The sequence below is a fragment of the Elgaria multicarinata genome, chromosome 3, assembly GCF_023053635.1.
Source record: "Elgaria multicarinata webbii isolate HBS135686 ecotype San Diego chromosome 3, rElgMul1.1.pri, whole genome shotgun sequence".
Classification (NCBI taxonomy): Eukaryota; Metazoa; Chordata; class Lepidosauria; order Squamata; family Anguidae; genus Elgaria; species Elgaria multicarinata.
Genome location: NC_086173.1, coordinates 77,412,298 through 77,427,696, shown reverse-complemented (window position 1 = coordinate 77,427,696; position 15,399 = coordinate 77,412,298). Strand labels below are relative to the sequence as shown.

Here is a 15,399-nt window from a genome sequence, read left to right as displayed (position 1 = left end):
AGCAATTTTGTTAAACTCCCAACTATTATTAGAGTTGCTTTAAGCTCACAGGGGAAATTTCAGCTCCACAAAATTGCTTGAGAAGAAGTTACTTACTGGTAGCAGTTGCATTAGACATCAATATGCATCCGGAATTGCCTGTTTAGGTCCTGAGGAATTGTTTTAGCTTTTATGTTGCTGGCCCTGATCTTGAAGTCAACATAAACTGCCCCAAATCGCACATGGTTCAACACTGTGTCAATTGGTCATAAGCCAACTCACTTCTTTGTTTCTTTTATGTGAAGATTCCCCGGGCTAAAGCCTTGTACAGCTACAGAGGACACAACCCTGGAGAACTGAGGTTCAACAAAGGGGACATCATCATATTGCACCGTCAGCTGGATGAAAACTGGTACCTAGGAGAGATTAATAGGGTCAGTGGAGTTTTCCCAACCGACTCTGTGCAAGTTATCAAACAGCTGCCACAGCCCCTTCCCCTCTGCAGAGCACTTTACAACTTTGATCTGAAGTCCAGGAATAAAAACGAAAACGACGACTGCCTGCCATTTCATAAGGTAAGTCTGGCGTTCACCAACCAACAGTGGAGAACTCATTAAAGCAATATCAGATGACAATCAGTGATTCAACATGGCCTGTACCTATTTATGGATACTTTAAGATACAGTCTATTATTATTATTATTATTATTATTATTATTATTATTATTAGAATTTTAAGATTTTTAAAAATGTTTTTAGGATGTTTTTTAGGATGTTTTTAACAATGTATATTATATTTTAATTGAGTATTATGTATTTTATCATTTATTGTTGTTCCCCGCTTTGATCAGAATGGCAAGGCGGGCAAGAATTATTATTATTATTATTATTATTATAATTAAAGAGTACAATGCGAAAGAGGGCAATATAGCAGACATGCTGCCTTGGTCAATCTCTACCATCTGTGTCAAACCCTGTCCGGATTACTACAGGCTAAGGCCGTGGTGGCCAACCATTTTAGAAAATGTGCCACATGTTCCTTCTACAGTATGAAATAGAGCCATTTTAAAAGCACTCTACAACATACAGTGCTGGCTCCAGGTTTTTGAGAGCCCGTGGGCAACACTCCATCCATGGCTCCCCTCACTCAGGGAGCCTTACCTTCTCGCCCATATAGTCACCAGCTGCTATTGCTCCTTATCCTCTTTCTCATCATTGCTGCTACTTGCTTGCCTGACAGGCAGAGAGCCACTGAGCAAGTAAGCAGTGGCATCGACTGCTTATCCCTCTCGCCACCACTGTTGTCTGGGCCAGAGTAAGAGGCAGGTTGCAGTGGTGATGAGGAGCACATCCAGGGGGTGATTGTCTGTGAGCCCCTGCTAAGGTGCAGTCCCCTGGCAGGTGCCCGACCGTGCCTACTCTTGATGCCAGCCCTGACAGTGTATACGCAGCCACATGTTCTGCCTGATCTGTTGAACTGAGGTTTGGGCATCAGTGCAGTACTGGAGAGGCTGAGAGGAGTCTGCTGGACCCCGATCTGCCAGCATAAGGATACCATTTCCAGAACAAGACTTCATGTCTCCTCTTCCCACTTTGCACCCTCCAAATCTGCTCCGAATGGCTGTAGTTCACTCCAGAGCAGATTTGGAGGGGACATGGGGGGACTGAAGTGGGGAGTCAAGGACATGTTTGTCCCATCCCACAAGCAGTATGATTCCGCTGGCAGAACAACGGAATTGGATCCAACCCAAGGCGTGCTGCAGATTTCCAGGACCTTACTGCATCTATGATGCAAGTTAGCCCACCCATGTTTTAGGTACAGCCTTCATATTTGTACTAAATAATCCAGAGCATGTTTTATCATTCCTCATTGCAATAGATTTAGGTATCTCTGAACAAACAAACAAACAAACAACACCCCTTTCATCAAAGGATTAAACAACTTCATTCAACCAGTTCTTAGGAGTGAAGCCACCTCACTGAAAAAGCTGATGAAGAGCCAGGCCCTGGGGGTGGAGGTGGAGAAACATAGGAAGCTGCCTTACTGAGTCAGGCCATTGGTTAGGGTGACCATATGGAAAGGAGGTCAAGGCTCCTTTATCTTTAACAGTTGCATAGAAAAGAGAATTTCAGCGGGTGACATTTGTATGCATGCAGCTCCTGGTAAAATTCCCTCTTCATCACAACAATTAACGCTGCAGCACCTGGTGAAATTCCCTCTTCATCACAACAATTAGAGCTGCAGGAGCTCTGCCCTCTTTTGAGTCTGGTCAATCTCTCCTTTCTATTACCACATTGCTCCACCTTTACTGAATTGTATATCATGGCCCCTAGTTCTGTGAGTTCTTATATCAGGCCACCTTTGGTTAGATTTCATGACTTGTGACAGTATCCTTCTGCATAATTATCCATTCTCCACAATGGATTCCAGCACTGAAAAACCATGCAATAAATCTAATGTTGTTATAAATCAGGGATGGGCAACTTGAGGCCCTCTGAATGTCTTGGCTTACAATTCCCACGATCCCTCACCATTGGCTATGTTAGCAAGGGCTGATGGGGGAGTTGCAGGCCAAAACATCTGGAGGGCTATAAGTTGCCCACCCCAATTATAAAGGAAAACTATTTAGGATTAAATAAGAAGAGAGAGAATGCATTTGATGAAGTGGACCATGTTCACAAAAGCTTATCCCAGCAACTTCTACCCTGTGGTCTAATCCAGCCTGCACTGGGACTCAATCCAGCCTGCAGAGGGTTGAGCACCTTCCATGGCCCCTGCCCTCCCCAAGCCCTGCCCCCTGGGAAGGAGAGATATCCTCATGTTATCTCCAGTTGGAGAAAACAACTGTATTCTCTGTTGCATTGCTCACCCTCCATCAAAGGCTGAGCTGTGCAAAGAACTTTGTTATTCTGATCAGAGGTTGAAAGCCCTGGCTGAGTCTCTTCTCAGACTGCTCATGCCCGAATCGGGGACTTGAGTTGCACAGGAAGAAGCATCCTGACTTGGCCAGGCCTTGCAGGCCCCTGGATCAAAAGCTTAGGCCATAAGGTGCTACAAGATTCATCTTTCAGATGCTACAAGATTCTTTATTGTTCTTCCAGAATAGGTAGGCATAAGGAGCCATTTCATCCTCTAAAGCACTCTGCATATATCCTCCAGATATTTGCCATTTGTCTCATCACCACTGCTCCTACCAAAGCTTAATTAGCAGGGCTGCCGTTAGTGCTTAAGCCCTTTAGCATCTGGAGGACGATAAAAGCGACACTTTGCAGGGTTAATGAGCAAGTGGCTCGTGGCATAATAATGCACAAGGCTCGTGTTTCAGGTACATGGCAGTGCGGTGTGACAAATGGAACGGTGAGGCCAAGTTACACTTATAAAGGATGTTTCCATCCAACACTGAGATTAGAGTGGGCATGGGGCGGGGGGAACTGCAGGAGGACAGTTCAAATATCGAATAGCCAGTTGTTACCGCAGCCTGAGATGAGGAGAAACCAGCTGTGAGCACCATTTTTCACTGCGACATCTGCTGTTGCTCATTTCGTGAGTATCAACACTTCTAAAAGTGGCTTTCCACATCACTGACAACAACAGAGGGGATGTGCAAAAGGGACCATTTCTTTTGGTAGCCTCAGACATTGTCTCTGCTTCATGCCATCTGCTTTTGTTTTGTTTTGCTCCTTTCGCACCGGTGTTTTCTTTTCTTTTCCTTTTTTTGGCTTCCTTTATTTGTCTTTGTTTCGGTGGTTACTCATTCTCTTTGTTGCAGCTGTAGACAGAGCTCATCTCCACTTCTACCACACAGTTTGAACACTGGGCTTTACTGGGACCCATCTACATGAGCGATTCATTCCAACGCTGCTGCATCTCAGCCTCATTAGGGACGTACGACACAGCTGCCACTTCGCACGAACCAGCACGGTTTCGTGCCTGAAAATCCGCATTTTCGTAAAGGCGTTTCTGCCCTGGATTTTCTTTTTGCTGGCGCTTCAATGCAGTTCATGTAGAGCATGCCCCGATTCCCTGAAATTAATTCAGTTCAGTATGGTGGGTGTGCCTAGGAGTGTGTTCAGGGCGTACATCACTGCTGTGGGTTGCTTCTTTGCTGCTGCTTCTACTTTTTTTCCTGCCTCACTCATTCGCAGCTGCGGGGCTAAACGCGTACTGCACTGCACTTACAATGACCCTACAATAAGATTACCTTGTTCTTGTTTTGTAATCATGTTTGTTTGCTTATTTGTTTTTAACACTATGATTTAGTGTTACACCATTATGTTTTATTGTTCTATGCTCTTTTTTAAATTGTTCTTATTTCTGCAAAAAAAAAGGGAAATAATTAAGTGACCAATCCAGGTCTAACACCAAACATTGACAACGTTTGGCACCTGCTGAGATCCACACCCCAGCAGGTGGCCCACTGCTGATCTCCAGAGCCACCTGGCTCTGATCCTCCTCCTCCTCCTCCTCCTCCTCCTCCTCCACCTCACTTTCTCTGCCAGCTACAACCCCTCCCCCTCCAAGCATGAGAGCAATGACAAGAGCAGAGAGAAGGAGCAACAGTGGGACACTAAATGACTCCTTTGAAGTCACCATTTTCAGCATCAACAGGGATCTATTTCACAGCAATCCCAGCTGCCAGTAAAAAAAAAAATGGGTTAATTTTTTTTATTTTTAAAAAGTAAGAGGGATAGCACACCTTGACGGGCACCAAGAAAGGTGTTTGCTTGCCTTGCTCTCTCCTTCTGGACAGTTTTTGGGAATGAAGTCCCCAGGAAGAGAGCAAGGGGCTGTCTTCACAGTGCCCAGTTGGCACTGCTCCACTGGCAAACCCCACAGTATTGCTGGTGCAGGGTGGCAGTGAGTAATATCCATGAAGGGAGGCAGCGCAGGCTTTCCAACAACCATTAGGTTCACCAGGCCTCCCCATTTCCCTCTTTCTGGGTGGACATTGACTAATCAGGGGTCACCATCCGGCCAGCCACACCTCTGCCACAACTCCGGAGCAAGGACAGAAGGCTGAAGTGCCATACTCACCTTGCCTCAGAGAGAAAAGTCGGGATAAGTCCTGGAGGTTTTTTTCTCTGCAGTTTCGCCGGATGTAAGCCTATGCGGCAGGGTTTTGCTATTTTATTGTTTTACTCTGTACAGCACCATGTACACTGATGGTGCTAAATAAATAAATAATAAAGCCCCAGGCTGGGTGCACGGTGGCTGCTAAATCTTAGAATCGACGCAGTGCCACTATGCACCTACCCCAGGGCTTTTCATGCATTTAGACAGCCCCCAAGTAAATGGGCAGTGGTGACAGTGGTGAGGGGGTCCACTCAGAGAAGGGATCTTGGCCACAAGCTCTCAACAGTGAACCAATCGATAAAAGTTTAGGCTCCTTGCAGGAGCCTAAACAACACTTTGGATTCTAGCCCATGTACATTAAAGAGTCATACATTTAATGTGGCCACTGCCTCGCAAGTCATCTGCTTGTGTGTCGTGTCCTGTATCTGTAACTGTGGTTTTGCGAGCAGGTTCTGGGACATGGATATGAGGCCAAAATCAGCCTAACTTTAGTCTTACTAAGCATGTGTAAAGATAAGACAAAACTCAATAATTCCAATACTTGGCCAAAGATGGTGAGAGCTGTGATGGGCTGAAAGTGTGCTTAATAGCCTTTCATTCCACCCATCCACTGGGCCAAACTAGGATCAGTTTTGAAAGCTGTAAATGTACCTATCAATACAATCAACATATTTTTTAAAAACTAGTAAAACTGCTTTGGTTAACTGTTGATTTACTCCCTTATTAAACGGAAAGGAAAGTGAGATTCATCAAAGTCACCGAGAGAAAAAAAATGAGTGAGTGTTTTCTTTGCTTTAGACAGATCATTGTTGGATTTATTCTTTCTTATTTTAATAGTATAGAACCCAAGGTTAGTGTAGTTCATCTCTCACTATAGTTCAGGAGACAAACCTACCTGTTATCTATGAAGCACAGGCAACTATGTTGGTAACTGTCTGTGATTATTATCTTTCAGGGTGATATAATCACTGTAATCAGCCGAGTGGATGAGAACTGGGCAGAGGGCAAGATAGGTGACAGAACTGGAATTTTCCCAATCTTGTTTGTGGAGGTAAGGACACCTATATTAAATATACCCAAAGTCAACACCTCTTCTTGCGCCACATGATCTCAGGGTTGATCTCTATGAGCGGTAACAAACAATGGTCCTGCAGTGCCAATGTAAGGAGGAGGACACTTCCAGTAGAAGAAATACAGGCTACATTAAGGCCATCCATCGCTTGGAAGGGAACGAACAGAGAACAGGACTGACTGAGGCCACCACTAGCCAAATGACTGAGGTGTTGGGACTTGTGAGAGGAGCAGAAAAGGGCAACTAAAACAATCAAGGGTCTGGAGCATCTCCCCAATGAGGGAAGGTTACAACATCTGGGATTGTTTAGCTTGGCGGGGGGTGGGTGGAAGAAGGCTGAGGGGAGACATGATAGTGGTGTGCAAAATTATGCATGATGTGGAGAATGTGGATAGGGAGACATCTTTCTCCCTCTTCCATAATATGAGAACCCATGAAACTGATTGGTGGGAGATTCAGGACAGATAAAAGGAAGCACTTCTTCACACAGCACATAGTTAAACTATGGAATATACTACTACTGGATGTATGGATGGCCACCAGTTTGAATGGCTTTAAAAGTGGGTTGGATAAATTCCTGGAGGAGAAGGCTATCAATGGCTACTAGCCCTGATGGCTATGTGCTACTTCGGTATCAGAGGCAGTAAACCTATATACACCAGTTGCTGGGGAACATGGACAGGAGGGTACTGTTGCACCCATGTCCTGCTTGTTCATCCCTGCTTCTGGGTTCCTGGTTGATAGATGGTTGGCCACTGTGTGAACAGAGTGCTGGACTCCCACCCTAGAGGCCTTCAAGAGGCAGCTGGACAACCATCTGTCAGGGATGCTTTAGGGTGGATTCCTGCATTGAGCAGGGGGTTGGACTCGATGGCCTTGTAGGCCCCTTCCAACTCTGCTATTCTATGATTCTATGACTAGATGGACCCTTGGTCTGATCCAGCATGGCTCTTCTTATGTTCTTAGGTTCTTATTTTCATTTTAAATGTATATCCTGCTTGTGGCTGAGGCTCCTAAAAGAATTGAGGCTGATGTTAATGAACTTATTTCCTAATTTGGGATGGTATCCAATGTTGGGCAAGCGGGAAAAGTACAAGAGGTGGAGTTGTTCTGCAGGGAGCTGTTTGGCAAGTCCTCCTTTCCATATGGTCACCCTATCACATCTGCACTGTGTCATGAGCTGTGTAGTCTTCTGAAGAGGAAATCGGTGTTGTCCATCTGCAGAATTCCCAAGGCAACATTTACCTGTTATTCATACAGATGACAAAGTCCTTACATAGGAACATCCAGCTCTGCTAACATGCCAAACCAGGAAATCCCTATGTGAACACACTTCAGGGCATGAATGTATGTCTGCTAGAGGTTAATATATGATGGTAGGATGAAAGGGGAGCTTGGCCATACCTGGACCTCTCTGAAACACAATAACTCTTCCTTGGTGATATTTTTAACTTGAGATATGACTTGTACAAATGTTCCCAGATAGTTAAAAAATATACAACATGGAAAGGAGGCCCAAATCTAGACTTGAGACTGATTTGCATATGCATTATTTGGGAAGTGTGTGTGTGTGTGTGTGTGTGTATTAGAATATTTGGTCTTCTTTGACAACCAAGTTTCATCTCCCTTTCTTTCTCTTCCAGCCAAATACGACAGCCCGGCAACTCCTTCAGACAAGCCAAAGTTACCAATCTTCCCAGCTGAAATATGCTCCACCTTTGTGGAAGTCCTTGCCCAGGGCAAAAGGCATGGAATCACCCACTTTCAGCAAAGGATCTGAATCTAGAAGGAAGAGCATGAAGCAATTCTCCATCACAACTGCCTTAAATACGCTCAACAGGATGGTCCATTCACCCACGAGACGACAGACTCTGGATATCAGCTCCCCGGTGCTCATCAGCTCTAGCAATCCTTCTGTGACTACCCAGAACTATGAGAAAATAGAATTGCCACATAGCGCTCCCATTCAGGTAAATCCTGATTTCTATTCTTTATTTCTTTGGGGTGCTGCTTGTAATGAAAACACTGAACAAACAATAAGCAAGCAAACAATCAGCTTAGCAGTAGACACTGCACTGACACAGTCTTTTGTTTGGCAGGCAGGTGGTGGCTTCAATAATCAACCATATCTGCCAGAGGAGCATTCTCCTAGGCAAAGATTAATTCTGGATTAATTTCTCTCTCTTGTGATAGAAACTCTGGGCTACAATTTAAAGAGGGGGCAGTGAATATCTAGCCTGTGGAGGCTGCCAATCTGAACCAAGGAAGACATGGCATCCTCCACAGGACACCTTCCCTCCCCGTCCCAATCCTTGCCCCCTGGCCCAGAGGTGGTTGGGATTCACTTTGTTATCTCTGATCTGTGACTGGAGATCACAAGGTGATTCCTCTCCTCACCGCCTCCAGATGGAAAATGAGTGGCGTGCACTCTTAAAGGAACGGTGACAAACTTGCTGGGTTATCTGAAATGATGCACAGGGTGCAGTTGTTTTTCTTGAAGATCCATTTCTTCCTCAAAAAGTATGACCATCAGTGTTTATATGTTTTGTTTGTTTTTTAAAAAATAGTGTCCTTTCTAACTTAGGGCTTGTCTTGATGACGAGAAAGCCCCAGGATGGATCTGCAGTGGTGCTAGGTCATTTATATTATGCAGAGGCCATTGCAGAACCATCCCAGGGCTTTCCCCTGATGCTTTCAATTTAGAAAGTTGGGGACTTACCCCGGCTTTTTCCTCTTTCAGCGAGGCGATGACAGCATCTTGGGGTTACTTCAGGGGCATGTCCAGTCATCGCCAGAAAGGGAGGAGGGGGAGGGGTGGACCAGCAAGCCAAATGGCCACTGGAACACCTCCACACTTCTCCGGTGTGGGCAGAAGGACGCCACACTGGAGAAGTGCATAGAAGTTAAAAACAGAAAAGGGTTTTTTAAAAAAAAAAACCACGGGGGGAGGGGGGGCCTGCCCTGTGGCACCTGTGCAGTGACGTGTAATTGTGCAGGGGTGGGGCAGCTCCTGAGGCAAACCCCGCGCTCACTCCATTATGAATATGCAAACTCCAGCTGGGGTTGCCGTGGCTTGTTGTGTCATCTGAACCAGGGTTGCAGGAGTTATTTGAAAGTTACACAACCTTCACATAACTCTAAAACAGACCATGGGGTATGTGAGGGTTATGCGAGAAATGGAGCTGAGGAACCTTATGTGAGCAGAGCCCTTCCTCTAGAGGAAGGCAGATCTCGAATCAAGCCCAGGAGGCCAACAGGTTAAAGAAGGTTGCAGTAGATGATCCATTTGAGTCCTTTCCAACTCAACAAGCATTCCATGGCAATAAGTTCCATTGAAATCAATGGTACTTTCTATCGATCACTATATATGTTGGTGCATTGGTTTGAAAGTCCTTTAACTGTTGTAGAACAAGCTCACCCTGTTACATACATTCATTTACCTCAGCAGAAAGGTTAGCTGACTAAGAGTAGGCCCATTAACCAACATAAGAGCCTACTCACTCTTCTTTATCAGTGCTCATTTCTAATTCTTAAAACCACTAGAGCAAGAATAATAAAGATTAAAGACTCCATTTAAGTTGTATGTGTCAGACAACTCAGAGGAGGGAGATAAATCACTAACATTAACAATGCCCACAAGACAACAGTGCCATCCCAAAAACTGAGGCACCTTTTGTTGTTGCACCCATTGAAATTGAAAGTTCTGCCTCATGAGTCACTTCAGTCACCAGTGACTCATAAAGGAGGAGCTGAAATTAAGGGCTAATGCATTTTGTTCATCTGGGCATTCTTTGTCATTTGGCAAGATTGGGAAAATGGAAAGGGAAGACAGTGAAGATTACATTTCGAAACAGGAGAGTCCATTATGAATTGAAATATCTATTTGTTTTGCATTCTCCACATCCCCAAATACTAGGAGGCCCCAGATCTCTGGGGCCAGTTCCATTGTGAAGAGGAATCGATGGAGACTTGAGGGGTTGGATCCAGATTTAGGCATGTGCAGTTGGGCTGGTGGAAGTGGACTTCCAATCCCTTCTTCCCCAGGGTAACCCCTTCACAAAATGCAACACAGAACCAGGGGACCCTGTTGAATAGGGTGAGCTGTGGTGTGGAGGAGAGAGTGGGGCTTCCCCAAAATTAGACAGGGGGAACGCCATGGGAACTCTACGGAAGGCGATGATCCCTGCATCCAATCCAAAGGTACTTTTATAACATCTGTTTGGGGGACCAGGAGCAGAGCAAGGCTACACAGAGGCAAGCACTGTTAGGCCTATAGCTGCACTGGTCCTCTCAGACCAAAACTTTTTTGCTAGACCTTCAGATTCTGTTTTTTACCAGCTAGCTCCCAAAAAGTAAACTGTTTAATTTTTTTCCTAGTCAAATTCAAAGCTGACTTTTACCCTCCTCAGGATTAGGCTTTGAACTGTTTCAGCTCCCACCTGGGGAGTCACTTACAACATCTCTAGCGAGCCACAATTGCTCATTAATTCATCTTAACTTACCAATTAACCTATGCTAAAGCTAAAAGGGACCTTTGAAATGCAGCATAAGCCCTAACACTATTTTTGGACTATTTATTTTTGAGCAAAATGACATGTTTGCAAGTAAAGTGTGGGTATCACTGGCCTTTATCTTCTCTCCCCATTTCCCCAGTAACCTCTAAAGAAGATGGGTCATACTCAGATGGTCCACTTGAGGGGCTTTCACTTGAGGGGCACAGGGTAGTGGATAGCGCTGGGATTTGGCATGCCAGGTTTCAACCCAGAAATCCCCCCTTTAGAGTGGATTCCTGCAATGAGCAGGGGTTGGACTCGATGGCTTTATAGGCCCGTTCCAACTCTACTATTCTATAATTCTATGACCTTTAGATCTGCTTCTGTGTCAGGAGACCAGGCAGTCTAGAAGTCTTCTGCCCCATAGTCCTGTCATCCACCCATAGGGTTCTATCCAGTAGTGTTGATTTAAGACTTTTTGATCCATTGGAGGCTTTCCATGCGTAGAAAGGGATGGTGAGAGTTTTGCTGATTCCCCCTTCTTTCTGAAGCCCCCTCCCCCCAATCTGCTCTAGTGAGCCAGCTGTATGGCATTCCTGGAGTCATTCTTACTTCTGCAGGTAAAGGTGTGTGTTTGTGGAAATGATAGGACCATGGGGCAAAGAGGGGAATACACAAGAGAAACTGCAGTTCCACCTTCTTCCCATTCAGCAGCAGTTCTAAATGTAAACAGGAACCTCCAGGTTGCAACCAGGCAATGTTACCTGGGAGGGGGATTCCACACGTCGTACTGAGGGCGCTTGCATGCACCCCCAGTGCGACCCCAAAGCGATCGTGTAACTTGCCTGGCGAAGAGACGAGGAAGAGGCGTCCTTACCGCCACCGCCACCCACCTACCTCCTCGCCGGCCGGCTCAGAGAGCTTGGCGGAAGAAGGCAGGGTGGAGAGAAGCTCTCCACACCGCCTTCTTCCGCCGAGCTCTCCGTCCCGGCCAGCGAGGAGGCAGGTGGGTGGCGGCGGCGGCAGCAAGAACGCCTCTTCCTCGTCTCTTCACCAGGCAAGTTACACGATCGCTTTGGGGTCACACTGGGGGCGCATGCAAGCGCCCTCAGTACGACATGTGGAATCCCCCCTGGTGAGGCATGGGAGCCATTCTAGTATGTGTGGAAGTGGTGCTTTCTACTCCTAGATGTGTGGCCTTTACTCGTAGTGTGTGGGAAAGGCACTCCACGTGTGCTTGGAAGCACATGCCATTTCTCTGCCCCTGGCATTTGAAACAGGTCACGAGGCACGTCCAATTAAGTGGGTGGCTTTTCTAGCACACTATCAGCAACAAGGTTTCACCCCCTGGGGCAATTCACATCACGTTACCATTTTCTCCGTGGAAATGCACAGGCTTCATGGATAAATAGACAAATGGGTAAAACCCAACGGACTGCAAAAGAGACACATGAATTGTAACACTCCAAAATTGGTTTGCAGGTCTTTACTGTATGTATTGCTCATATATGCAATATCAGGGTTCATTTTATGGGGATCATTAATCGTTTATTAAAGGATTTTAATCACCTTTCAGGGTGCACTGCCCTCACAAGACAGTTTAAAAGATTACAAAATTAATGGAAATACAGTTATACTTAAAACAAACAGCAGCAGCTAAAAAAAAAAAAAAATCAAGCACCAATTTTGCCTTCACAGTGCTTAAAAAAAAACCAGCAGTGATGAGGCCATAAGTATCTCCATAGGGAGGACGATCCAGTGCTGTGGGGCCAGTACTGAGAAATCCCTGTCCCTAATACTTGCTGACCTAATGACTGTCATTGAAGGGCTAGACAATAGGGCTCAATGCAGATCTTAATACTTGGGCAGGCTCATACAAACTATAGGTGGTCCTTCAGACAAATGGTCCCAAACCATTTCAGACTTTAAAGTCCCAACCCATCCAATGAAACCAATGCAGAATAGGTGTACTATGAACCAAGCACTGGATCTCACAAGTGTTCTAGCTGCCACCATTTTTGAAAAACTAGCCAGACCAGCGTTTAGAGTAAGCATAGTTGGGCACCTGCCGAGGTTCCTCTCCACCGACAACAGCCCCTGGTCTTGCTCCTCCTCTTCACCATTGCAACCTGCTTGTTCACCTGCCTCACACTCTGGCCCCGATAACTGTGGTGGTGAGAAGGAGGAGCAGGAGATGCCACTGCCTACTGGCTCACTAGCCACCATTTTTTTTAAAAAAAGCAGCAGCAATAATGAAAAAGATGACAGGCAATAGTGGCTGGTGACAATGCCATTGAGAAGGTAGGCTCACTGAAGGAGGGGTCCACTGATAGCGTCTAGCCCAAGGGCCCTCGGAAATGTGGAGCCATCACTGGTTGAAGCTATAGTTTTGGAGCCATCTTTAAGGGCAGCCCAGGGCAGATCATGTTACAGTAATCTAACCTGGACGTATCAGAGGCAGTAAGCCTATACACACCAGTTGCTAGGAAACATGGGCGGGAGGGTGCTGTTGTACCGTGTCATGCTTGTGGGTCCCAGTTCGACAGCAGGTTGGCTACTGTGTGAGCAGAGCAGTTTCTGCAGCTGAAACTCTCCCCACGGCCTGAGTTCGATCCCAGCGGAAGCTGGTTTCAGGCAGCCGGCTCAGGTCGACTCAGCCTTCCATCCTCCTGAGGTCGGTAAAATGAGTACCCAGTTAGCTGGGGGAAAGGTAATAATGGCCGGGGAAGGCAATGGCAAACCACCCCACTATAAGGCCTGCCAAGAAAACATCAGCGAAAGCTGGTGTTCCTCCAAGAGTCAGTAATGACTCAGTGCTTGCACAAGAGGTTCCTTTCCTTTCCTTCTTTGTTTATTTATTTATTTATTATATTTTTATACCACCCAATAGCCGAAGCTCTCTGGGCGATCTGCTCCAGCAGGGCTCTTATGTTTTTATGTAATCAAGGTATGTGTGTCTGTCTCCAGCCTTAAATCCTCCCCCATCCCCATTTCAGCCAAATCATGGGGGCCCTGTAGCCTTCAAAAGCAATAGGAATTGTAAGGGGGCTGGCACAACAGTTAGCAGGCCATCTTCTCCCACATAGGCAAGCCCAGCAATAGTTTAAAAAAGACAGCAAAACTCTGAGACTCCAGTCAATGCAGCGCTTTCCTGAAGCTGAATTAATGATCTGAGAGCAGGCTGGAATAAACTGTGTTACTGCTCAGGACTCCCAAATTTGGGGAACCCACAACTAAACTATATGTCTAATGAGAAAGGGGGTGATATTTTGGCCACTAACAAAAATATAATGCACAAAAAGAGCCAGCTTGTTGTTGAAGGTCTTGGTGTCATTATATAGTATATACTAGCACATGCCCCATGATAATGTGTTTCACAAAAATCAGTAATTACATAGCGAGAGATACATATTTACTCCAGCTTTATTCAGGCTCGGCTAGCAATTTTTGCTCATTTAGATAATTCACCTTAATTACAAATCTGTACTTCTTACAGTCATTTGAGAAGAAAGAGCCAAAGGTGGCAGAAGAGGAAAGGCACTTCTTTTCTTGCAGAAATCTTTCTAGAGATGCAGATATAAAATGCAATGATAACTACAGTAGCTCTAGCAAATTCATACCCATTTTTAAAAAAAAAAAAAATCAGCAGTGGGTCTGTGCCAAGGGTCAGGCTCCTGCAGTTTATAGCATATCAACTTGTGTGGTGCTTCTACTAGGGAAACAGAGAATAAATGAATACAGTTCCTCCCTTCCTTCCCACCTACATAATTCTCAGTTGGAAATTATTGTCCTTTCTAGCAGGCCCATTTGAAGCTCCTTGTTATTTCCTTCTGTGCCCGGATGCCAACTCTAGGCACCAATTAGCCGTCAAATAATACAAAGAAAATTACTGACAGTTGCTTTTTCTTTTTTCTTTTTTTGAACAAAAACCTTTGCGGGTGGATGAGTTGGCTATATAAAAAAGGATCCCAAAATCAGGAGCGGAGTTCAGATTGTAACTTGGCTGGATTTTGCACGGTTTATAAGATCCTTTATAGATCTGGCAAGAGCTGCCGCCAATTCTCTATTTATTTTATTTTATTTATTACATTTTTATACTGCCCAATAGCCCAAGCTCTCTGGGCGGTTCACAAAAATTAAAACCATAATAAAACAACCAATAGTCTAAAAACACCAATACAAAATACAGTATGAAAAGCACAACCAGGATAAAATCACGCAGCAGGACTCCTGAGCTTTCAAGACTGCAGAAAATCAACAGGTGCAGTTCCATGCTGGGAAAAGTTTCAGCTGATCAACTTCTGCCTGTCACGCAGCTGTTAAAGGCAGAAGTGTTCTGCTAGGCAACCCTTTTTGTGGGGAAAGAACTGGGAGGGATCCTCATTCAGGCTGCTTCTAAATGCTTCCTCTGAATCCCAGCTACCTTAGAGATTTAATAAGGAAGCTTTACCTCCTGGAGGCACTCAAGAGGTGTTTGGCCTTCACTGCATTCCTAAGGTTTGGGCGTGGACTTGGTGAATTGTTTTTTGTTCTCGGATAAGCAGTGAGCCTGCCAGTCTCCCCAGTTGCATACCTTGAGACTGACCGCATCGATGTCAGCTTTATGGAATGGGCAGCTTTGGCTCTCCTGAGAGGTTAGTTTTTCTTTTCATAACCAATTGTTGATTTTAAGGATAAATCCTTTCCCCCCCCCCCTTTTAAAAGGTGTGTCTGTGTTTTATTACTGCAGTTTTGTCTATAGGTTGAAAAACGTAATGAGAAAGTAATATGATGATTCAGATT

General features: G+C 45.3%; 1 protein-coding gene across 2 annotated transcripts in view; it reads left to right on the top strand.

Moving 5' to 3' along the window:
* The window catches only part of SH3RF2 (SH3 domain containing ring finger 2), a 98,149-nt gene that overhangs the window by 41,841 nt on the left and 40,909 nt on the right, over positions 1-15,399 (top strand). For both annotated transcript variants that reach the window (XM_063120659.1, XM_063120658.1), the window contains exons 3-5: positions 285-554; positions 6,008-6,103; positions 7,768-8,094. In XM_063120659.1, the coding sequence (XP_062976729.1) occupies positions 285-554; positions 6,008-6,103; positions 7,768-8,094 (693 nt within the window). The remainder of the gene's footprint in view (positions 1-284; positions 555-6,007; positions 6,104-7,767; positions 8,095-15,399) is intronic.